General features: G+C 48.8%; 1 protein-coding gene across 4 annotated transcripts in view; it reads right to left on the reverse strand.

Moving 5' to 3' along the window:
* LOC122368365 (protein draper-like) overlaps nucleotides 1-22,601 on the reverse strand; it is a 62,069-nt gene extending 39,468 nt beyond the window's left edge. For 2 of the 4 annotated variants that reach the window (XM_043342251.1, XM_043342245.1), the window contains exon 1: nucleotides 22,402-22,600. In XM_043342251.1, the coding sequence (XP_043198186.1) occupies nucleotides 22,402-22,496 (95 nt within the window). In that variant the 5' untranslated portion in view covers nucleotides 22,497-22,600. Of the gene's footprint in view, nucleotides 1-22,401 lie in introns of all 4 variants that reach the window. The other 2 variants (XM_043342259.1, XM_043342267.1) reach the window with 2 other exon arrangements.
* Between the last annotated feature and the right edge of the window lie 1,686 nt (nucleotides 22,602-24,287).

Consider the following 24,287-nt stretch of genomic DNA (forward strand, 5'->3'; position numbering starts at 1 on the left):
TTCAGCAGTGGACGCCGAAGTGAAAGCACTATCTATTCATCTTCCTGTCCACACTGATTCGAAATGTCAAACGTCACCAGTATACTCGTATACCTATGCGTAATATATTATAGACGTCACCAATAAATTAGGGAATAAATAGAACATAAATTAGTGGCATGGTCCGGCCCAGATGCGTCACATCAATCGCGTGGCATCATTTCATTACGGTATCTCCCATGGCTGGCAATTACGTTCGATTCCGCTGCTAATAAAGCAAGATATGAGAAAGGAGTATAGCTCAGTGCAATGAACAGAGCCGACAACTAATACCGATAACCAAATGGACAAAGTCCCGCGCTCCGGGTAACATGTAGCATAATAAAAGAGATAATACCTGATACAATATAAAGCAGATATTTATCTGGGAAAAGCAGGAAAACGCAGCAACAAAATCAGTCAATTAATATCAAAACGCACACACTATCGAAAATAAATCAAACGAGGATCAGCCAAGCCAGCGTGTGTGCACTGTGCAGCGTGTAGCTTCAATTGAGTACAGAATCATTTCCTGCAGCAAATAGACCAGCTGGCTTCGTAGCTATCGGTAAGGCGGAATTTAGTCGATTCCGAAATTGCAGTGAGGCAAAGTAGGTATATTAAAAAAGCATTTTGAGAACTTCTAGCGAGCAGTGTATAAAAGTAAAACGTTGCATAGTGTCAATGTCTTCCCGTAATCATGAAGGACGTGCGATATTGCCCCACTATGACAGACATATAACATAACATGCACATCTGTTCTTAGTGTGAATTATGAGGAGCGGTTTGGAGAACGAGCTCAGACGCATGTGCACCGTGCGATGACCTCGGCTTGCTCAATCTGTGCACGTGATCAAGCCAATCGCCTGGACAAATTGGGGGCGCGTGTGCGTTACGCAGTCCCCTCCACAAATGAAATGGTATGTAAGGCTTGCACGTATCCACTTCTTTCAAGCTACCCTTTTCGATAAGGCGTAAATGCCTAAGCAACTAAACGACGGTCATCTCGTACTTCTGGATAACACTCTACAAGTCTGGCACCGTTGTAGTGCCATTGAAGGGCCTCTTCGACAACTTCGCAGCATCCCAACGGATCAATTGATTCCTCCATCGATACAGGGAAATCCGACTGAAAAAACTTCAGCTGGACAAACTCTGGTCTGGCAATGAGGTTTGTCAAAGAAACGCAAAATAACTTGGTTACTTTCAAATGTCTCTTCGGAGCCCGTGGACGTTCAATCATTACTCACTGCTTTCCTGGCAAACAAAGCTACGCAATCGAAGCGTTATTGATAATCGAGCTAAGTCATTCAACAGGATGTCGCAAAGGAAGTCAGTTCAACGATATGAACACCATCACAAAGCATCCCTCTCTAATTAAGACAGACACGATGGGACTGACGAAGTACCAGTCGCTGACGGTGACACAGTGACGCGCGCTGTCACCGGTAAGGTCCTGCTCCGTGTTCGCACGTCACTCTTAGAGCGACCGGCGCGCGTCCGGCAGTGGGTGACCCCTGGGGACCAGAATCTGTGACCAGTCGGTGACCCCTGGGGACCAGGGTCTGTGACCAGTGGGTGACCAAAGAGACCCACGCTTGTGAGCGGCAGTGACAGAGAGACACACTCCAGTCAGCTTGGAGACTCGAAAACGCGGCCAGTCAGCTCTGGAAACGTCACCAGGGACTATGGAATAACACTATGCAGAAGCCGCAAAAAGCGATCAAGTCACTAGCCTACACATCTATTTAGGGTCGATGACTGGCTCGAAACAAAGGTTGCATTGTTCACATGAAGGCCAGGAGCCAGCGCGGCTGATTTCCTTGCTTTCGACAAAGCTGTTGCGATTTTCCTGCGTCTGATCGCGACATTTCTGTCCGGCACCGGTGCTACCCTGCCGGCCCGGTCAGCGCTACTGGACGAGTGGGGGCGGGATCCACCGCTCCCAGTGGCAGCGCAGGCCGTTACTGGGCCCAGATACACCGCGCACCGACCAGCACTTTATTAATAAACATAGTGACGGCATACCGGCGCGCCCATCAGTCGCAAACACATGTGATAAGCAGCTATGTCAACTGCGACGTTCGTCTAGAACATGCATGCACATTGCATTTACAATGAATGCGGAATTGCGGGAAGGGTCACATCAGCTCATGTTTGTGATGGCCCTGAGCTCGAGTGCGCTAATCTTAGGCCACTTTGAACCAAAAGTTAGGGCTGGGATGACAATTTCCATGGCACCTATGCACAGACACTTTGTGAAAATGTATCAACTGGACTGCGTAAATGATGAACGCCTAATTTTGCACGGATCTCATTTGCCAAGTGGTTACGAGCGAGCGAGCGCAGCGAGCGAGCGAGTTCATACTGAATTAACCCGCGCCCTGCTGGGGGGGTGTTTGAACACCCCCCTTGTGGTTTTTCGCAAATATCTCAAAAACGGCGGCGCGGAACGCCGCCGTTTTTGGTACACCTTATCATACATCAATTCTACACATGTTGTGAAAATTTCAGACCAAGGGGATTCAAGGTCAGGTCACCAGGTCACTTGAAGTGACCTCATCTCATAAAAGGTTTCAATGTCTGTCATAGCTACACCGAGTGACCGATCGCTTTGAAACTTTCAGCGATTGCTAAGAGCAATAGCATGTACAAAATGTATATCTCAGAATTCTGATATCGATGACCTAAGGTCAGGTCAATTTTGCGACCTCCCCATTATAAGTCAATGGGAGAAAACTGAAATGCGCCTCTTTTGGACGAAATACATTATAAACACTCCCAAACACTGAATTACAAGTGGTTTAGACACACTGAACATGAAAATGGTGTCCGTGACCCCTGTTTATGCCCTGAGGTCATCTTAGGTCACGAATGGTATCTAACAGTTTTTCGCAGATAACTTTTGATAGAGGCATGCTAGAGCGATGAAAACGCCTTAGATGTGTTCAGCTCGACGATACGGATCGACTGATATGCAACATGACCCTTTCCGGTCAGGTCATGACCTTGACCTGAGGTCAAATTTTCAAGTTGACCTTTCAAGGTCAAATTATAGTTCATTCGATGCGTCTTGACGAGAGGAACACGATGCCGGTAAAAGTAAGCTCGTACAAGTCTTGGGTCAAAAGTTATTGCAGAAAAACTGTTTCCGAAAAAATCGGCCATTTTTGCAGTTTTTGCCCCCTGCAGGCAAAACCGTTGACGTTAGGTCAAATCTGAGAGAATTACTCAGAAAGGGCGTTAATAGGGCTATCGAATGCGCTTTTCCGCGGCGCTGTAGCTCTATTGGTTCCCGAGTTATGCGTTGGCTTCTTGGAAATTGTCGACATTCGACCTGGAAATCGGCGAAATTTTGCCTTCAATGACCTCTGGTGACCTGACCTTTGACCTGACCAAAAAATTGACTGAAGTGATTTCCTCATTATTTTTGACGCTCTTTCGAACGCCACCTTCCGCGTATCGCTACGTGGCCCAGGAGCCGAGTTAGAAGGGGGGGGTGTTCAAACACCCCCCCCCCGTAGCCTTTCTCATAAACATTTTTTACTATTACTGGTGTATAGTAGAATAGTGATTTCAAGTTTACTAATCACTGTTGCCCTCTGTCCTCTGTCTCATAAACAATAGTGAAAAGTAATTAGTAAAAGAGTAAGATTTCCGAGCTCAGTAACGCTTGAAAACGAGTCATGAGACCTCCGTGTGGAAGATATCTTTTTAATTTTATTTTGATCGTCGAAATGCGGTAGACACCGTTGCAGTTCTGGCTATATATCTTGGTAGCTAGACCAATGATCGGCACGGGACCAGCATCCACGTATCGATAATTGAACGAGCTATCAAATAACATCGATTTATGCGACGAAGGCACCGGCGAATGTTTCATGAATCATGCGATTTGGAGATAGCTACCGAAACTATATATTGTTTTCGATGAAAGGGGGTCAGAGTTTTTAACCCTAGAACGCCTAGGGGGGGGGGGGGGTTGTATCAACCCCCCCCCCTGAGGTTTTTTCGAAGTGCACGCTAAACGGCTTGTCGTAGCGGGCTGAAATTTTCAATACCCTCTGGGGCAACCTTTGCGCATCTTTTGCCGAAAAAAAATTGATCGGGTCATGTCAGGTCACGGAGTTATGACGTCATAAAGGGAACAACCTCCGGCCAGATTTACGCTAAATTGGAGATTGCTTCACATTGGTATAAATGCCGACTGACCTGACACACTGATGGATTGTTTTAGAACCATAACTGGCTGATTTGACATTGGCACAATGTCCGTTGACCTTTTCAAGGTTACTAAAGGTCAAGGTCAGGTCAGTGACCTCGGTTGACCTGTAATGACTTCTTGCACTTGTATGCCTTTTCGGGGTATTTTGATGCCCTGAATTCGAATTTGCTATCCATTTCAGGCATCGTCGGTTGTTTCTTGTAGTTCATTTTGGGTCAGGGTCAGGTCAGTGACGTCACACGCCTGACGTGACCCAATGCACAAATGACCTTGCAGACTTCCGATGCTCCCAACGCATCATTTTTAGAGTTATGACATCGAAATACGCACCAAACGATAGAGAATTGATCAAGGATCACGATAGTGAAGGTTTCAAGTCGATATCTCTTACCGTTTTGCCGCAATCGGCGCGGAAATCTGAAAAAGTTAGATTTTTCCTAAAATTTGACCTTTGACCGGTCATAAGTAGGTCAAATGTTGACCTAGGACCAAAAAATATACCACCAATCGCGAGATCTCGTTGAGAGCAATCCGTTGGTTTTTTCCGCTAAGCTCTACGACCTTCTGTTTCGAAACGCCAGGGGGGGGGGTCGTAACAACCCCCCCCCCCCCTGGTCGTTCGTGTTATGAGAAATGGCCTGGTCGTGCGGGGGTTAAAGCAGGCCCCCACGGCACACCCACTTTTAAAATATTTCAGTATTCCATGCGCTTCTTGCCATTAAGTTAAGGATCCCTGCAAGCATGTTGGTATTGACTTTTGGCCTAAATTGGCTCGAACTCAATTTTAAGGTCGAGATTTATTTTGCTGAGAATTTTTTTTTTTTTTGTCTGGTCACTAACATTTCATTTTCGGTAGCTGCTTCATTTACAGAACAATGCAAAGGACAGGGAAACACCCCCGGACCTGGGCACTGGATTGGACTAGACTTTCCCTGGGTTGGATTTCCCTGGCTCGGCTAGCCTAGTCCGTACCATATTTGTACGTGGCTTTAAAAAATGCACATCACATTTCAGTTGCATGTATTTCGTTGTAGTTACATATTCAAATGGTTATATCAAAGATTACAAACGCACAACCGCACAGACACTTACGTATCTACAACACATGGGCGAGAGAAGAGATATCCCACGTGCCGCCAGTACGGCCCAATATGAGCTCGTACGGGCTCTCCCGCGTCGCGGTCAAAGTTGGTATTTGCTCGTTGGCCTTCTCCTTCACACTGTGCAGTGTGCACGGTTGGTTATTTGAGCACATGACTTCAATAGCCGGCAGATCCCATTCGTCGTAGCTGACCTGTCACCTACAACGCTGCTTGTAGGTGGGCATGCGAGAACGTCGCACACACAATAGCCCCAGTGGATGGCATCACTGTATATGTAATGCATGACTCCGTCCGACCAACCGGTAGTCATTAGAAGATCCATAAGTCATTTGATATGCTGGGGAGGCATGCTCCCCAATTATGTGCTTCATTTTTGCTTTTTCAAAAATTTCTCATATTGTGATATATTATGCTTATTTGTGCTGTTTAAATCAAACTTCTTATAAAAGTTGTTGGTTATCCTCTCAATGCGAGGAAAAATGCGTATGTTCGTACCTTTGGGGCGCTGCAGAGGGGGACAAATACTCCAACGTGCCCCTCGAACCATCAGTGGTCACGGCGGTGAGCGCTATTTTGCTTCAAGTTGCATCTAAGTGTTCATCGCCCACAAAATATTCAGCATCGTATTTGTAAGACCAATTATGATTTTTTTTTTTTTCAGTTTAGGTTCAGGTTCAAGTAGTAGGCTAATGTTGGACTTGCGTTTATTCTATGCCGACATCGAAAATGCTTCGGTTACCTACTGGGTCTTCCTTTATCATGTTTCAGTTGATAGCCCTTTGTCCGTGTGTCTTGTCCTTTTTCAATTAATGTCTCTCCTTCAATGAAAAACCATCGCAGTCCACATTTTGAACGTTTCGAACATATCTCCACTTCACATTAGCTTGCCAGAAACACGCTTGACCTCGTTCAGTTTGCCAGGATGGAGAACCAAGTTTTCACATGATTTAACGTGAGGTTTTAGCAACATGTTTTTAAAGAAAAAATGAAGTTTGTTATTTGTCAATAAAAGGCTTATGCCGAAAACTCAGGACATGCATTAAGACATAAAGTACAATTAAAGCTAAAAGCAAAACTCGTAAGCTGTTTTACTGCAAGGTAAAGCAAGGGTGAAATCAAGGCCGTATAAGTTAGGTAAGATCGTCCGGGCTCGCTAATGTTACAAATCTGCAACACTACGGTGACGTCACCGGAGCATACGCTCCCTGGCTCCATCCGGACCCTGATGCGGCCGCTGGAATCGCTGCTAATCGAAAAATTACTTGTGCAATAGCGCTTTTAAATGACTTTAAAAGGGGGGAAAATATGATAGCAAAATAATAATGAGAATCCCTTGTCCTGACTGGGATTGTATGACCCCGCCACCTATCGGACAACGTCGTAATTAGGGTTGAGTTGGCGATCGCCAGGTGGCTTGTCAGTAAGCTGTCAGCCGGACAGGAGAGGGGCCGTCAGGCTGTAAACGCCAGATCATGCTCAGGAAAATGCGACACGCTTAAGAACGGTCATTTATCCGAAAAAGATGCGGTGCCCTGTGGTGATATGGCCCACATGACTCGGGACCCGTAAGCCGTATACGGCCTACGGGTACCCTCCCGAGTCATCAGGGTCCTTATAAGGCCCCTGTGGTCACCGGCAGCTCCCAAGGCCCCTACGGACGCGATACATGCTTCGAAAATCGCTAGACAAAGGACTCAGGGGCGCAGCCAAGGGGGAGGGGCACACTAGGGCTTTAGCCCCTCCCAAATCTAGCAGGCGCCCTCTGGAAAGACGCCATCCAGGCGCCGAAGGCGCCCTGGATGCAGCGCCTTCCACGATCATTCTGTGCGCCGATGGCGCCTTTTCAGTGTCCAGCACTCTAGTCGCCCTCGACGGTAAGCCATTGCGACGTCATCATGCGGTACTGGCGCCCAGATTTACAATTTTATATCTCTTTGTGGGTGAAGATGCACCCACAATCCTGAAATGCCGGATATCCACTCCCAATCACCTGACCATCTAGCGCCCTCGGCTCACCTTCAGCGCCCTTCTGTCTGCTCGGCGCGCTTCTGATCTGTCGGCACCCTTCTCGCCCTTCAGCGCTCTCCTGGCCTGTCGGCACCCTCTTCACATTCGGCGCCCTCCGGGCAGACCAGTTAGCGCCCTCATGGACATTATCACACAGCATCCTCCTGATCTGTCTCGCCCTCCACACTTGTCAGCGCCCTCCTGACCTGGCAGCGCCTATCGTATTATAGCGCCCTCTTCACCGTACAGTGCCCTCCTGACCTGTCGCAGTCCTCACTGTATAGCGGCCTCCTAACCATACAAAGCCCTCCAGACCGGCTCCTGCTACGTTCAGCGCCCTCCTGACAAGTCGGTGTCCTTTTCACCGTAGACGGCCCTTCTGACCTGTCGGCGCCCTCCTGACCGTACATTGCCTTCCTCACCTTGTCCGCGCCCTCCTCTTTATACAGTGTCCTCCTGACCTGTCAGCGCCCTCTTCACTCGTATAGTGCCCTTCTCATCGTACAGCATCCTCCTCACCATGGGCGCCCTCCTGACCTGTCGGCGCTCTCCCCACCATACAGCGCCCTGCTGCCTTGTCGGCGCCCTCTTCACGGACAGCGTTCTCCAGATCTGTCGCAGCTCTTATCACCGTGCAGTGCCATCCTGACCTGTCAGCGCCCTCGCCTCACGCCTGTCGGCGACATCTTCGCGTTCAGCGCCCTCCTGACCAGCCTGCGCCTTTTGCAACGCATAGCGCCCTCATCACCATGCATCGCCCTGCCGACCAGTCAGCGTCGCCGTTCATCGTACATCGCCCTCCTGACCTGTCGGCGCCCTCCTCACAACACACCGCCCTTCTGAGCGGTAAGCGTTCTCCTCACCATGCAGACAATGCAACACTTTACAATTAGGAAAGCGTTAAGTAGCCTTTGCTTAACCCTCGCCGGCACAGGCCATTTTGCGTCATTCGACGGCAGGGGGGCTGGTACGACCCCCCCCCCCCTCGCGCCTCTGACAGCTTCGTAACATGTTACGAAGGCACCAAAACTACTTCGTAAATGTTCAAATGGTTACTAAATTCGAAATCAGCTCCAAAAACTAGCCTAGAAACATGTAAAACTTGAAAAAGTGAACCGAGGTCACCAAAGGTCAATGACCTGACCTGACCTTGGTGACCTTGACATCCACCCTAATGCATAAGAGCAACATCAAATCACATGTTTGAACATTTGAAACCACGAAAAGCTTGCAAACGCGCGGCTAATGCGAGCCGACATACGCCGAATCGCGATTCCGGCCAAACATGGTCTCGGAAAGTAGGTCACAGGTCAAAGGTCATTTGGGTCAGGGTCATGAAATTTTCAGGGTAGGTGTACAATTGATCAATGCGAAGGTACTGAAAGTTTCGTCACGATCAGCCGCTTTTTACGCGAGTTATTCGCGAAAAACCTTAGGTGGATTGCATCAACTCAACTCCCTGTGCCGGCGAGGGTTAAAGTGATTTTAGACGCAAAGTAGTAATGAAGCAATTTCCGGAAAGTAAAAGGATCACAACGTTTCCAGCGTTTCCGGAACGTTTCCGGAAAGGAACTTGTTTACAACCGTGACCCTCAAAATCGTATTCAGGGCCAAACTTGCGGGGAAGGCCAGCTGACAAGTGTACGCCCCGGTGACGTCACGGGTAATGTTAAACAGTCGGGCGCCCGGCACATAGGAAAGCTCGGGATGACAGCCCCCTGGGTGAAATTGACAGCACGAAAGCAAACATCATTCGACTTTTTTACTACGGCACGTGCTTTTATGAAACACAACCCAGGATCTTCCTACTGGTCACCAGTAAAACTGCGCTATAGTAACCTAGTAAATTTGCAACTCTAGGTAAAAGTAATTTTTGCTTTATGAAACAGATTTTTACTGGTCAACAGTAAAATCGTGCTTTTTACTATTACCATGGATGAGATAATAATGGATTGGTGTCTTCGCAGTTTTTGGCGACATTGAGCTCAGGCCTGCCATCTAGCGGGAGAATTGTCGTAAGTTAGGAGCAAGCCGAGTGAACGCCGCTGATTAGCATTGTGACACACGGGAGTGTGGTGTAGTAGCAGGCTTGTTGTGCAATTTTTCAAAAGGTTATGTCTTTATATGTCAGTAAAAGCGAAGAAATTAATAGATTTATGTGCAGGGTCAGTAATAAGATAAGCAGTTTCATGTTATTTCCTCATTAAATCGTGAAACAGGGAGTTATTGGAGACTTCGCCAGCACGTGTCGTTTTCGCTATTTTTCACATGAGTCTTTACTTGGCCTAAATCAAACAAATTGTCCGATCAAAGAACAAAACGAACGTAAGTACTATCTATAAGTCTAATGAAAAACTTAAAACGGAATTGCTAACGTCATTGCCGCCATGGGTGTAGGAGCGCCAAAAATATTGGTGAAGGATGTCACCTGAACCTTCGGAGAAGTCACCTGAGCCTTCGGAGAAGGTGCAGGACCTTACCGCAGTGGAGGGGGGGGGGGGGGGGGGAATTTCGCCAACTCCTCCTGTTTTTTTTTTCTAGCAAATGTCTCACGCCATTATCATCTAATTAACGCCAACTTTTCAGTACGTGCCTAAAATTGAATTTTTAGGTATCCAAGCATACCTTTGGATACCTACCAAAGGTATCCACTATCCAAGCATACCTTTGGAACCTAAAGGTATGCTCCACTGCTCTTTTTTCGTGACCAAAGTCTTACAACTTTCCCACGAGTAAAAACAAGCCAATTTATTTTGATATTCACGGCATTTACTGAGACACATTTACACGTTTACCAACTTCAATACAGTTTTCGGCTTTACCTATCATTTATTAAATGGTGTGAATTGTGAAGATAGAAGGTGGGCATAACACTTCATAACTGAAAGGATGGGGTAATTGGGTACCTGTTGCCGTTTTAGCCTTTTTGTTCATCCCATTCGGCATTGCTTTTCTTTTTTTAACATTTGATCGACCGTCGAACCCAGTCGTTCTAGCATTGGTGAAGACCCTCACCTGCATTGCTCAAGATTGGTGAAGGATCCTTCACCAATCTAAAACTTTGGTGAAAGGTATCCTTCACCAAAGAGATACGTTGCTACACCTATGATTGCCGCTCAATATGTCATTCAAGACGCTCTATGAAAAGGACCCAACCGGTGGTGCGTAGTCGATGAAATTTCAGTAACTTTGGCTCCAACTCCGATTCCGGTATCCAAATATCGACTCCGACTCCTCCGGGCAGAACTGTCAATTCACACAGACACCGACTCTCACTCGACTCTGCAGCCCTGGTAAGTCTGTGGAGTGATGACTTTTCGGTGACGTTCGACTCATACTCGGGCTACAGCTTTTAAAAATCAACCGACTCCGAGTCGGAACAGAACCGCTGGCTCTGACGACAACTTCGCAGCCCTGGCCCAAGATAGCCGCCTAAAACAACTTTTATGTGTGATCTTCTTCGTACATTGTTAATGTTATTTTAAACAAGGGGTGGAAAAGGGAGACAAAGCCTTCGCAAACAAGGATCTCCTGTTGCGAATCAATCAGCTGCTGGAAAAGAAAGGCATAAACACCACGCATCTCATTTCATCGTTTTCCTAACAGCTCTGCACCAATGTAAGCACTGATCAATGCAGTGCGAGCATCGATGTGACATTTGTGTACCAAGTTTGAGTGTTATCCGCCCAGCCGTTCTTGAGATATGGAAGCGGCACCCCGCACGTGCGCACGTGCAGTAGCACCCCCATAGTGACACATGGAAATGCATTGGCCACTGGGTGCCTAACTATTGACGAAGTTTTACTGTAATTGGCCCAGCCATTGCGGAGTTACTTTATGTGGAACAATTTCGACACCCCTAAGTTGGCACGTGACACGTGCCGTAACATTAACTAAGATGAAGAAAATCGGGCGAAATTCGGAGAAGAAGGAATAAGCCTACCAAATATGTAAGTGACATATTGTCAAGCTGCTGTACCATTGTGAGTAAATGACCATATAAAAGGTCGTACAAGCCGATGGGACTGGGCGTTTCAATACACACCGTCTTACGCATTTTATTTTCGTTATTACCTAAAGGCTGCTTGACGTTTTTGGCTTTCAAGCATTTAAGACGTTTTTTGTCGTCTCAGGTCCAGTAAGATTACCTCCAACTCGTGGGAATATGCACTTCAAGCCAACTAACACACCACACCCACGTGTGTCATAATGCTGAGAGATGGCGTTCACTCGGCTTGCTCCTAACTTACGATAATTCTCTCGCTAGATGGCAGGCCTGATCCCAATGTCGCGGATCCCAATGTTAATTTCCACGAGACACCAATCCAGTGTTATATCATCCATGCTATTACTTTTTACTAGACAAAGCTTTATGAGAAAGGCTACAGCAGGGCGTGGAAATCCAGGACCCCCAGCCGGGCGGGTTAAGGGAAAATCCTGAGTATGAGCGGCCGGCCGGCCGGCCGGCCGTGGGGACGCTCTTCAAAAGCTAATATCTTAGGAACGGGACATCCGATTGACAAGCGGTCTTCTTTACTGAATGTCACTTGGACGTAAAAGTTCTGTGGTGTGATGGCCACCATGCGTTCTTGCCAACCACCGCACGTGGCGCGTGGTAAAGTTGGACATTTTTTAAGAACCCCCAAAATTGCAACCTCAACAACGGTACAACGGTTGGGCCGATTGAATTGAAACTCGGTACACAGTTAGGTCTCCATCAGATAATTCATCTGCATGTGTTAAGGTTGGGGTGCTACTGCACGTGCGCACGTGCAGGGGGCGCTCCCAGATCTCGAGAACGGCTGGGCCGATTGCGCTCAAATTTGGTACACAGTTGGGGACCAGTTAGTAGGGTGCCGTGCATAAGTCAGTTTGGACACCGTTTGCACGTGCGCACGTGCAGAATGCCGCTTCCAGATCTCAGGAACGGCCGGGCCGATTGCGTTCAAATTTGGCACACCGCTAGCGGCCGGTTAGAAGGGTGCTTTGCACAAGCCCGTTGGAAGTACCCTCTCGCCCTTCCGCACGTGCAGGGCTCACTATCTTGCTCGCTCGTTCTTCGCCCAAAAGGCGTTTTACTGGTAAAATACTACATAAAACATCAAAAGGAAGCTCCCCTAACAGCTGATCAGCGCCCTGATTCACCACAGCCAAATATACAAAGCTGATTTCAGCTCAACTGCTCATAAAAACAGTTCTTATTTACCGAAGCTAGTGCAAACTCCTGGCGTTCCCCATTCCATTTTCCCGGAGTCGGTCCATTTCCCGATAAAGCCCCGCGGGACATTCAGTAAAGTGTGCGGATTAAACGTCAGCTCGCTATGCTGGCACACACACAGACGGCTTTCGGCAGGCAGCCAAGTGGATTTCGACGGACTGCTGTTGAAAGCAGGTGTCAGGGTTCCAGAATTGCTTTGTATCAGGGTTAGGCTGCTGAAACCCCAATAAGTACCCAAACTGTAGCATGAAAAAAGGCACACCTGCATGTGTTGTGAACTGATTACAAAAACAATCCTACAGGGAACTGAAAAACGAAACAATAGAAATGAACCACATGTGTAGAACAATATCATCCATGACAATATAGCTAAAGCAGTTAGATATGTTCAAATTAAAAAAGCGTCACTGCCAAAGAAAATGAGACGGCGAACCACGACGAGCATAACTATATATGTATATGACGGCCGCCGACTGTGGTTCCAGACTGCTGTTGACAATCGCCGTTTTTCGTCATTGCAAGTGGGACGTGCGGTTCTGTGGTTTCACCGGACACATGGTCCGTGCACAGCTCCGATGACCGGTCAGGTGGTCGGAGTACGGACAGGTAGCTGACCTGGTCGCCGACATGAAATGACCTCTTCGACCAGTGCAGCAATGGCTCACGGAGAGCCGTGTTGGACCAAGTCATCGGTAAACGCCTCACGAGCCGAAATATCTGCAGTCCCCTACAGACCTTCTACAATCGAGGACGGAGGGAATAGCCGTGTAAGCTTGCACCGGCCTGTGAATCCTGCTCCTTCTGGTACGCCACACGCAAACGGGTCAGCCTGCGCGGCTAGGTCAGCCACCACAGGGTACAGCGGACGGCCGGGCCAGCTGCCGGCCTGTCACCGCTTACAGCGGACGGCCGGGCCAGCTGCCGGTCCGCCCGGAGTCTGTCACCGCCTACAGCGGACGGCAGGGTCAGCTGCCGGTCTGTCACCGCCTACAGCGGACGGCCGGGCCAGCTGCCGGTCCGCCCGGAGTCTGTCACCGCCTACAGCGGACGGCCGGGCCAGTTGCCGGTCTGTCACCGCCTACAGCGGACGGCCGGGCCAGCTGCCGGTCTGTCACCGCCTACAGCGGACGGCAGGGTCAGCTGCCGGTCCGCCCGGAGTCTGTCACCGCTAGCCGGGAGCATAGGCGGTCCCAGGGGGGGGGCCACGGGGGCCATGGCCCCCCCTTTGGTGCTGAAAGGTGGGGCCATACTATCTTTTGGCCCCACCTTTCAGATCGAACAAAAGTCCTAGAAAGCTTTTTGTATGTTTCATTTTCTTTCTTGCGCCATCAAAGGACGTAAATTTCACTCATGAGTGGGCTCAGTTTCGCATTCTGTCAATTTGGCGGTCAGCGTCGCTGGCACCGGTTGACGAGTATGGCCGGATCTTATATGGAATATCAGCGTGGGTTTAATTGAGGCTCTCTAGGCCCAACAATGGCTGGCTGAGACCCTCTTCGGCAGTGGCGGGTGGGCCATGCCAAATGAGCGTGGCTCTACGACACTAAAGTAAGACCTCGTGGGTTGGTGCTGTACACCTCAGAAGGCCGGTGGTGACGCCGTATGCCGGCTTGGTTTCTTAAGGATTAGCGTGGGAGTTGGGACCTCCGGAGCCTGCATAGAGTTTGCATGAACTAGTATGCAATCTCAGAGGCCTGTGTGTAATGTGTACACAGTGGCGGTCGCGGTGGGGGGGGGGGGCATCAGGGCCATGCCCCCCCAAAGGCCAATAAAGGAGGCCATCATATCATTTGCCCTCCCCCCTCAAACAACCGATGGGCCACCATAGGTGTATGGGGCCCTGGCCCTTATTCGATCGTCACGAGGCTCAAAAAACCCATTCTCAGCTATTAATATAGCTCCCACACCGGTCTTTGAGCATCCTACGCTGACCTCTGAGGGAACTTCAGTGGCGGTCAAGCGCCCACGTTGGCCGCTAAGAGCCCACATTGACCTCTGAAGCCCCACAGCTGGCTTATGAGGGCCCCTAACCGGCCTCAGGGGCCCCAACCGGCGTCTGAGCGTCTCACACCGGTCTCTGGTGGCCTTATTTCTGTCTCTGGTGTCCCAAGACGAACCTTTAGGTGCCAATGAGGGCCCCGCACTGGTTGCTAAAGACCCGATGCCGGCCTCTAAGGGCCTGCATTGGCCTCTGAGGAGGGCCCATCTTGGCCTTTGAGGGTCCTCTGCTGGCCTCTGGGGTCCAACGACGGCTCATGCCGGTCTTTTAGAGCCCCACGCTGACCTCTGAGGGCCCCATGTTGGCCTGTGATGAGTAAGGACCACATTAGCTTCTGAGAGTCCAACACGGTCTCTGATGGTCTCAAACTACTGGCCTTTGCAGTTTGCAGGCCCTGTACTGGTCTCTGAGGGCCCTAAACTGGTCTCTAAGTGAAAACATACATGGGTGGGCTTCTGAAGATCAAAGGGCTTACGCAGACTCCTGCGACCTGCACAGCCTTACGTTGGTCCTGATCGAGATCACTTTACGTCCTGATGGTCCCGCGTAGATTCCCTCATATTTCGACGTCGGGACCCCATGAGCCGTTGTGGTTCCTGGGGCTGGCAGAGACTGATGAAGTCCTCAGGGCTCAGGGCCAGTCTTTTTAGCATGAGGACTAGGCAGGTTGAGTGAGCCCCAATAGAGCCGTTGCGAAGCCCACAGGAGTCGCGCGCGGCCCTCAGATGCCAATTTTGAAAGCCAGGAACCTTTGGTCTCCAGAGGTCGGTCAGTCGGTGTACCTACTCTCTCCCGCCGCCACACAACTATATGGGTAAATGTCATAGTCTGAAAATGCTCTCTGGGTTTCACATGCTTGTTCAAAGCAAGAGGTAGGTATCTGTACTTTTCCGAATTGGTTTATAGTGGTAAGGTCATGAGTCCGCGTGCCCAACCTTCCAGTATATGCTACACTGATCCGTCGCCATGGTGCAGTGGCCCGACCGGTGGAAACACCGTGGGACGGGAAATGGAACTGGTGATTTTGCCTTAAATTTAGCTTAAAGATTCCACGCAAGAATGAGATGAATGAAGCATGAGCAGTGCCAACTGCGCGGCGCCTCGTGGACGTAAAACATTAGGCCGATCACCCCCCCCCCCCTGTGACGGATAAATGTTATGTCCTGCGAGTGTGAGTTTGGCCCCCCTTTTGCTAGCGGCTGCGACCGCCAGTGGCCGGGAGCGACAGAAACCGGCCGATGCACCGGAAACCTATCTGATCCCGTGGGCTCCGAGCTGCATCCGCCGCGCCGGCCGGCCGGCCGGTCGGGGTCCCGCTCCAGCATGGCACCGAGAGCACTGGGTCAGCTGGCGCTCCAGGGACGCAGAAGAGGAGGGCACGTGCCACAGGACATAATATCGCATTAATTTACTGTTCTTCCTCAATCGGCTGTGACAATACACGAAGAGCCGACGCTCGGTATTCAAGTGAGACGAAAACACTCAACGTTAAATACATTTTTCAGCATTAATGACAGCTACTTTCCGATGAACAGAAGTATCGATATCAACCGGATACAATGAACCACTGCTGGATTTGGGACACTGTCACTGGGCGAACGCGATTGAGTAGGCAGTGGACATCAGGCGGTCAGTGTTGTGACCCTGCTGCAACGCAAAGCTCAACGGATTATGTAGGAAAGATTGTGTCAGAAAGACACTTAGGAGGGACACGGGCGGCTACTCGCGGACCTTTTCATATACATGTCTCAAAGGCTGGAAGAAAGAGGATGGTCATTGGTTATGTGTCAGCAGTGGCGCGGGAACCGGGGGGGGGGGCTAGCGGGGGCTGAGCCCCTCCAACTTTTCGGCTGGGGGGCTCGTAATGTATTTGAGCCCCCCCCCCCCCCAGCTGGAGGAATCGAAATAGGAAATCTACCAACATAATTTCATAGATTCATACGTAAGCGCGGGAACCGGGGGAGGGGGCAGTGGGGGGAGCTTGCCCCACAGCTCTGGGGTCGTGGGGGCGGTGCCCCACAACTTTTCTTGAGGTCAGACCCGTTGAGGCAGCTTGTCCTCCCCAAATTAGGGGTTGTGGGTCACAAAGGAAAGAAGCATGTAAGTGAAAAATCTACCTCTTTCACTGGCTCGGCAACTCATTTGGCAGATTGAAACCTTTATTCCAGGTTGCCAAAACGGTAGTTTCTTCACTCAGCTGAGACGGAATACCTGACTTTTTTGCAAATATTTGCGTGTTTTTTTTTGGGGGGGGGGGGAAGGCCAAGGTCTGAAAAATAAGTGGCCCAAAACCGGTGAGAAAACTAGATTTGGGGGTACCCTAGGTTGGTCTCTATTATGGTTCAGCTCCCCACAGTAGAGTTCTGCACGGCTGCACTTTTCCACAGCCTAGCCGCCCCGCAGCCGTGGCTCCACAGCCACAGCCGCCCACAGCCGTGGCAAACTGTGGGCAGCCAGCCGTCAGCCGGCCGTGCACTGTAAACCAAATTGACAAGTCTTGTGTAATATAACCAATCATCTCTTGGTATGTTTACCAACTTATACTTTTTAAACAAGCCGTTGTCTGGTGCATTGCTTGTCAGGTGACAATTACGAGTCAATAGTTACTATGCACACCAACTTCTCAGTATCCAGACCAACTCTACATTTGTTTCAACGTTTGTTTCTTAACCAGTTTTGGAAACTTGTTGCCGCATGGTTATTTAACCGGCGCCTAACTTGTACTGGTCAGCTGGTCAGCATACACATGGTCAGCTGCGCCCATGACGTCAGACTTGGCGGACCAATCAGCGGTCGCCGCCAGCCGTTAGCGGGCCCCGGCGCGGCGGTTTCGAACCAGCAGTTGTCGCGCGGCCGCCGTGCAGCCTGGAGCAGCGACGAGGGCTGTTCCAGCATTTGTGCAGTAAAAAGTGAAATCTGTGAACTGTGGTGTTCGTGCTGTGAGTGAGGCCCCCTCTGGCCTGCGGGACGCACTAATCGTGACTATACCCGCGGTCGAGACGCCTCCATTCCCCTGCGCGCGCAATGTAAGTGGACCAGACCTGTGCATGCACATGTGAGCAGATGTTCTGCGGTCGGTGTTTTTTATATATAAATACATTTATTTGCCTTTAATTCAACTCTTTGTATTTTTAACTTAACTGATGGACATATATGATCTGTAAAAGCTAATCTGGTTGGCGATCATGATTTATTCGAATTATCTGCGTGATCGTGCAACTGCCATGATTGTTATGCTTAATGTTAAGGAAATAGGTATTCGTCATACGGGCATGTTATATTTCTGGCTTGATGCGGTGCACAAAACCATGTTCTTCCACATACGCAGCAGTTCTTGCTTCAAATACTTATATGCTGACGGTGCACGATAGGTATACCTACTGGGTATACCTACCTCATGCATTTACCACATCCATTCGGAAATATGCACTCGGAATTGTCTCCAGTCAATAGTATTAATGACGTGACCGTAATAAATACTAATGCTTCCAGAAACTTCCGAATGGATGTGGTGTATGCATTCATTGATTATATAACCCATCAGCATTTCGTTTCTTGTCAGCGCAAGCCTTTGAGCATGAGCAATAACTGATGCCAGTCATGGTTTTGTGCACCACTTCCAGCCAAAAAAATAACCTGTCCGTATAGAAAATATTTCCTGAATCAGTATCGTGGCAATTGAAAACGAACGCGAATCGTAAGTTCTTAAGGTTATCAAGTATCAACGCAAACAAAGCGATTGTAAGGAAGAGCAAGTTCGAACAGAGCGTTAGTGCACTTACTTGTTGACAATTTGTAAGCTAGCAATGCCCAGTCAAAGGCTAGGCTAGTTCATCAATAAACCAGGGATTGGTGAACCGACAAGGAAACGACTATGCCTATCCAGAAGTTGGTAGGTCCACAAGGCCCAGACTAGTACTCAAAAAGGTGACGCCTATGCGAATTGGAACCAAACTTGTAGACAAACTGTTAGTTTGTTGGCCAACAAGCCTGGGGTTGGTGAATCGACAAGGTATCGACAAGGTGACGCCTATGCGAATTGGAACCAAACTTGTAACAAGGAGCCAACTTGTAGATTTGGTTTACAGTGTGGATACTTTCAATGAAATGCAACCAAATAGTATATAATAAGTTGTTTTTAGTTGAAACATATAGCCAAAAGCACATTGCAATGGGCTATAGATTCTCAAGCTCATGAAGCATCATAGATTAAGTGGTTGTGTATCTGGCTTTAGGCCGAAGGCCTGAAGCCTGATGCGCATCGCATGCCTACACAAGCCCTTGCAAGGGGTTAAGAAAGATGGGTACCTAGGTAGGTACCTACATCAACAGAAAACATAAACAACGAACCAGAATAGAAGCACTAGCAGTGTAGACATCTAATGCCAAATCCTGAAGCATGGTTGTGGGACAGAACAACAGACCCTGATGCTTTTCATTATCAATGTTAGGTATGGAAAATGAAACTGAAGTTGATGGACTGTCAAACAGTGATTGTCTAGTCAAAACTCTTGCTTCTTTCTTACCTTGCATATTTTCTGGGGTGTGATATGTCAGGCTTGAAGCAGCCTTCTGAGCAAGTCTCAAACTAATTTGATGTGCAAGGCATCAAAAGTCAAAACACTAGTGAGCATCCAAGAAAGAAAAACATTCATCTATTTTGATTTTTCCAAATAATGATCTTCGCTCAAATCCCCAAGGACGTGTGAGCCACAATTGCCTCTTTCAATCAAAAATTTTACTTGAGTTTGTAATGACGTAAATACCAAAGAAGTGGCGAAAAATTGTTTTGTGTCACTATAAACAGCCATAAAAATTAAAATTAATAAATAATAATGCTATACAGTTAAAAGCTTTCTCTCAAACAAAGATTGATTATCAAATTCTTATATTTTTAGAAGAAGACGTCATTTTATTAGTAAAGTCAACAGCTCGCGTAAGAAATATTGTGTTCAGGGTTTTCACAGTCATGTGAATTACGTGTTCAGGGTTTTCACCATCATGTGAATTAACCGTAAGTAAGGTTCATGCTCACTTACAATCTAATTCCATTGGCTTCGTTGATCAGCATTTTCTGTTAGCGGTCACTCACACACCAGTTAGAACATAAAGCGCCAGTTTTATATTATGTAATTGGACTTGCCGAAAATCCAGAAATGCGTCTAAGAGGTATTTTAGATAATATTTTATGAAGCCTTTACCTGCCTTTACCTAGATGTGATTTCTTTTTTTATTACCTGAAAGAATTATTGAACGCTCGTCCTCAATAGCTGTAAGGTGCTCTCCTAATGACCAGGTGAGATTGATTTGAGAGGGATGTGACAATGCAACATGTTGCATTTTCTGAAACTGTCAAGCTCTTGATGATGAAGGAACAATTGGTACCTTAACCTATAATTAGTATTCTGTACCAGAGGTCAAACTCCCCTGCAGCAAATGGTAAAACCATTACAGGTTTTCAAAGGCTTCACCACTTTCAATGTTGCTGGGCATCCTTTGCATGATATTTACAGGCTAGACTGCTTATCAGAATGTAAGATTAAGGATTTAAAATTTTATATTTGAGTACTTAAGATTGAGCTTGAAATCTCACAGCCGTGGCCACAGCCGTAGCCGTGTTCTTGGAGATATTTGCAGCCGCCCCGGCCCACAGCCGTGGGGCTGCAGCCAGCCGCGGCTGCAGCCGGCCGGTGCAGACCTCTACCCCACAGTCTGGAAGAAGTTCCCGCGCCACTGTGTTGTCAGCTTTCAAACGACATTTGATGAAATTTGGGGATGATCTCTGAAGACAGGATAGAGTTCAGAGAAACCACGGTCGCCCTGCACGGCTTGCATTTCGATCCATCCTGGGCTGTCACACAAGCCTCCATACCTCCGTCGACCTCGGTCGTCATCGGTCGCGGAGAACAAAAGCCCATCAGCCGCAGGAAGCTTGGTGGCGGTACCGTCGATATCGGTGGATCTGTTCACCGATGATCGGCCACAGTGCACCTACAGGTGCCACAAGGTGCACTAGCAAACAGCAGCACATGGCCCCGACGAGCAGAACCCAGAAAACGTCGCGGAAACACCACCAGTGCCTTGCAGCGTGGGCCTGGATAGACCCCGATAAAGGCCCGATTTGAAGGACTAACTGTACTCGTATTCATTCAGTCTCAAAGGTCGGTAATGGTCACGGACAGCCCTAGAATTGAGTCATTCGATAAGCAAAATGTCCGTTATACAGGTGAGTGCATTCACCAAGCAGGATCCATTTTCCGTTGGCCTTTGGCTCGAGCGTGTTCGTGCCGCTCTGGGTGAACTCTCACCTCAGGAGCCCGAACAGTTGACCTGAGGCTGGCTCTGGTGTTATTCATTTTACATCGTCAATGATAAAACAGTTCTGACCAAACTACGAGTACACCGAGGCCATTGGCGTATTATTTTGAGATTTAAATAAATGCATGCACTGCAAAAGTTGGCTTTATAATGATATTTTTTTCGTCAAACTTCATTATAAGGGACGGAACAGCAACAAAACAGTAGCCCCCTACCTTCAATTAGGTGGGGGGGGGGGGGGGCACTGCCGACTTTTGGTCCCATTCTTTCCATGCAACGCCCATAGGGCTAACGTAAAAATGGCAAAATCAAGGGGGGCATGGTGCCCCGGTGCCCCCCCCCCCCCGTTCCGCCGCCTATGCAAGAAAGTAATCATTATTGAATTTTGACGGACTATTCAGTTTTGCGCTCCGATTCAACCACTAGCCAGGACCGATTCATGAGTGACAAATAAGGCTCACCCACAGGGGGCATTTTGTGGACTTTCCTCTCGGGTAAACAGTCACTAAGTAGAACCACAATCATAGATAGGTGACCGGCTACAGACGAAGACGGACTGCCACGCATCGGTTCTGATGGTAACAAGATAACATCAGTCATCGACATCGTTGCCGAGTGCTGAGTGCCGTGAGCTGCAGCGCTGCGCGAAACACGTGTCCTCTCGCGTCAGTCACGTGACTCGTCTTCTGGCCGTGATGTCAGTCTCAGCAGAACTCCGTTGAGCCATTATGGCGATGGCGATGCAGAAAAAACAAATAGGTAGACGAGGCGGCTGTTTACGTTGACGTTGACCATGGACATTCACATTCACCATGGACATTTTTACCTAAACTGGCAGTCATCTCCACCCTGCGGACCGCTTAACTTCAGTCACAGTCTAATTCGACCTTTCCCCTACCCCACAAAATAGCCTCTTTCGAGGTCCAATAGGGAAATATCTTGTAAATCTTAGGCACGGCAGTGTTTGGACTAAAATCCTCCCATCTCTTCAATCTTACTTATACCTATGCTCACTCCCCTACCTACCTACGTGAAATCACAGACATGTACGCATGCGGCATGCAAAACATTTTTCCATGCGCACTATCTTTCCAAATAGCACGACTGAATTGTGGAACCCCAGCTGGAGACAGGGGAAGGTAGGTATTGGAGTTCGATGTGCCCTGCAGTTGACACGGGTTGAAAAGTCCGAGCGCGCTGTACGCACTGCTGGTGACGTCACAGCAAGCGCGCCGCGCGCCGGCGGCGGCCCGTCTCGCGGGGCCGTTTCACAGAACTCGACGAACAAAAACTGCGTAATGGCCCAGCCATTTGGTGGCGAGGAAAACAGGACAGAGGAAGGTCACTCGTTCAGGCACGACTGGGGCACTACGGCAGACTACGGCGAGGTAGGGTAAACGGCAGCTGCTATGGTGGATATTTGTCGCGGAAGGCCACTGGAACACTGAGGAAGGCCACATGTTAATTACGCACAGCCGTTCGACGCGCCTCGCACTGCGGATAGCGTACTCACGTTTCCTGTTTAGTACAGACGTTCGGCCCTTCGAGCGCTGTAACGACGGCCGCTAACGCCAGGAGGGCCGGTATCCTCATCACTAGTCTCCACATCACGCCAGCGCGCAGCGGTCTCAGCCAGTCTACTCCAACGCGGGCTGCCGGCGGCCCCTCACTCTGCCCAAACGCGCGGACCCGGCGGCACTGCGTGTCCGCTGTCCGCCGCGCTCCGACCGCCCGACCGGCTCCCCACCGCTGCCAGTGCAGTGACGTCACGCGGTCTGAGCTGTGCACGGCCGCCCGTAAACCGCCCCACCATGCCAGGGCCGCCGCGCCGCGCCGCGACGTCAGCTCAGTGAGAGAGACGGCGCCGCTCCGCTCTTGTTGGTAAATAAAGTCAATGAGCTAAACGGGAGGGTAAGTACCCGGTATAGTGCACATGCTGCCGGTCCTAGCGCTAACTCTCGCGCTTATTGGTGTTTCCCCAGTCGCTAACGCTTAGGAGGGGGCTTTAAAGGGACTATCCCACCTTTAACATGGGGTTTGAGTTGAGATAGCCAAGTTTGCGGCGAGGTTCAGAAACCACTATCTATCTAGGTTGCAACCCCCGCGGCCTCTTGGTGTTGAAGAAATTCGTTCCCTTCATTTGAAAATGGGCCTTGCGCAAGGCCCTATCTTCAACATGGAGCGACCGTTAGTGTGACGTCACCTCGTTTAGTCATTCTGATTTAAATGGGTTTGTTCGTTGAAAAATCGCTTAAAACTTGGTCTGAACTTTGTTGTGGTGCCTACAGAGTAAAAAGAATCAGCTTTATGACAGTAATGTGGCCTGGGGAAGGAGGTAATTTTGGGCTGTGACGTCACATATTTGAAAGTTTGTGTTTGGAATATGGGAAGCCTAAGATGTTTAATGAAAAATAAATGCCAGAACCGTGTTCCTGGTCATCCAATCTATAAAGTCGGGCACAATTTAACTGGTTTTAACAACATTTTAGAAGGTGGGATAGTCCCTTTAACGCGAGCTATTTGCGAAAAACATAGTGCATATTTCTTAAAGAGTTTTTCCCGCGCCCTGCTGGGGGGGGGGGGCGGGGGGGGGGGCGTGTTTCAGCACCAATAACTGCCATTTTTGCGAAGCAAGCGTGTTGCTACATGACACAGGAGCCGAGTTAGAGGGGGGCATAAATACGCCCCCCCCCCCCCCAGCACACCACGGAAAACAGACCACCAGCACGGTGCGAGTTAATGACGTCATAGATGACTAGATGACGTCACACAAGGTCAACGACGTAAATGCGAAGCATTGGACCTTGCCAGAAGTGCATGAAATCATGATTACATGTGCTTGAAAATTGAAATAGTTTAAAATCATTCCCGGCACAAAAAAAAAACAGTTTCTATATTTCCCCCCATTAAAGGGACCCTCCCACCTTCAAAAAAGTTATTGAATGGCATAAAAGTGATGTCGCTCAGTTCAAAAAGAACAAAAAGGAATATGTACCAAATTTCACCGAAAAAAATATTCACCGGTTTGCAAGATATTTACACGTTTTAACATGGTGTCATGTCTGGTAGGATAGACAGCTCTCTTCTGCTAAGTCTGTTTCCGTTGCGCGTTCCCGTTCATCAAACTCGCCGTGCTGATTTCATGTGTGTTCCAACTGCTCGCGTTGGAGCGTTCTCGTGCTCGTCTTCGTTGTTCTGTCGGCTCCCACGTGTTTTAAACGCACGATTACTCAAACACCCTTCTTACGACATATTTAATGATTCTAAGGCGACTTTACTCAGTCTTTTTATCATGATTTTTAGGCTAGACTGCCTTTATTTTTGGTGTTTCTATTTTTGAATGTTCACATTTTAGGGCTTTCCCAGATTTTCTTTTATTTTAGACAGTAAAGGCTATTG

Source organism: Amphibalanus amphitrite, unplaced genomic scaffold, assembly GCF_019059575.1.
Source record: "Amphibalanus amphitrite isolate SeventyFive unplaced genomic scaffold, NRLGWU_Aamphi_draft 000032F_arrow, whole genome shotgun sequence".
Classification (NCBI taxonomy): Eukaryota; Metazoa; Arthropoda; class Thecostraca; order Balanomorpha; family Balanidae; genus Amphibalanus; species Amphibalanus amphitrite.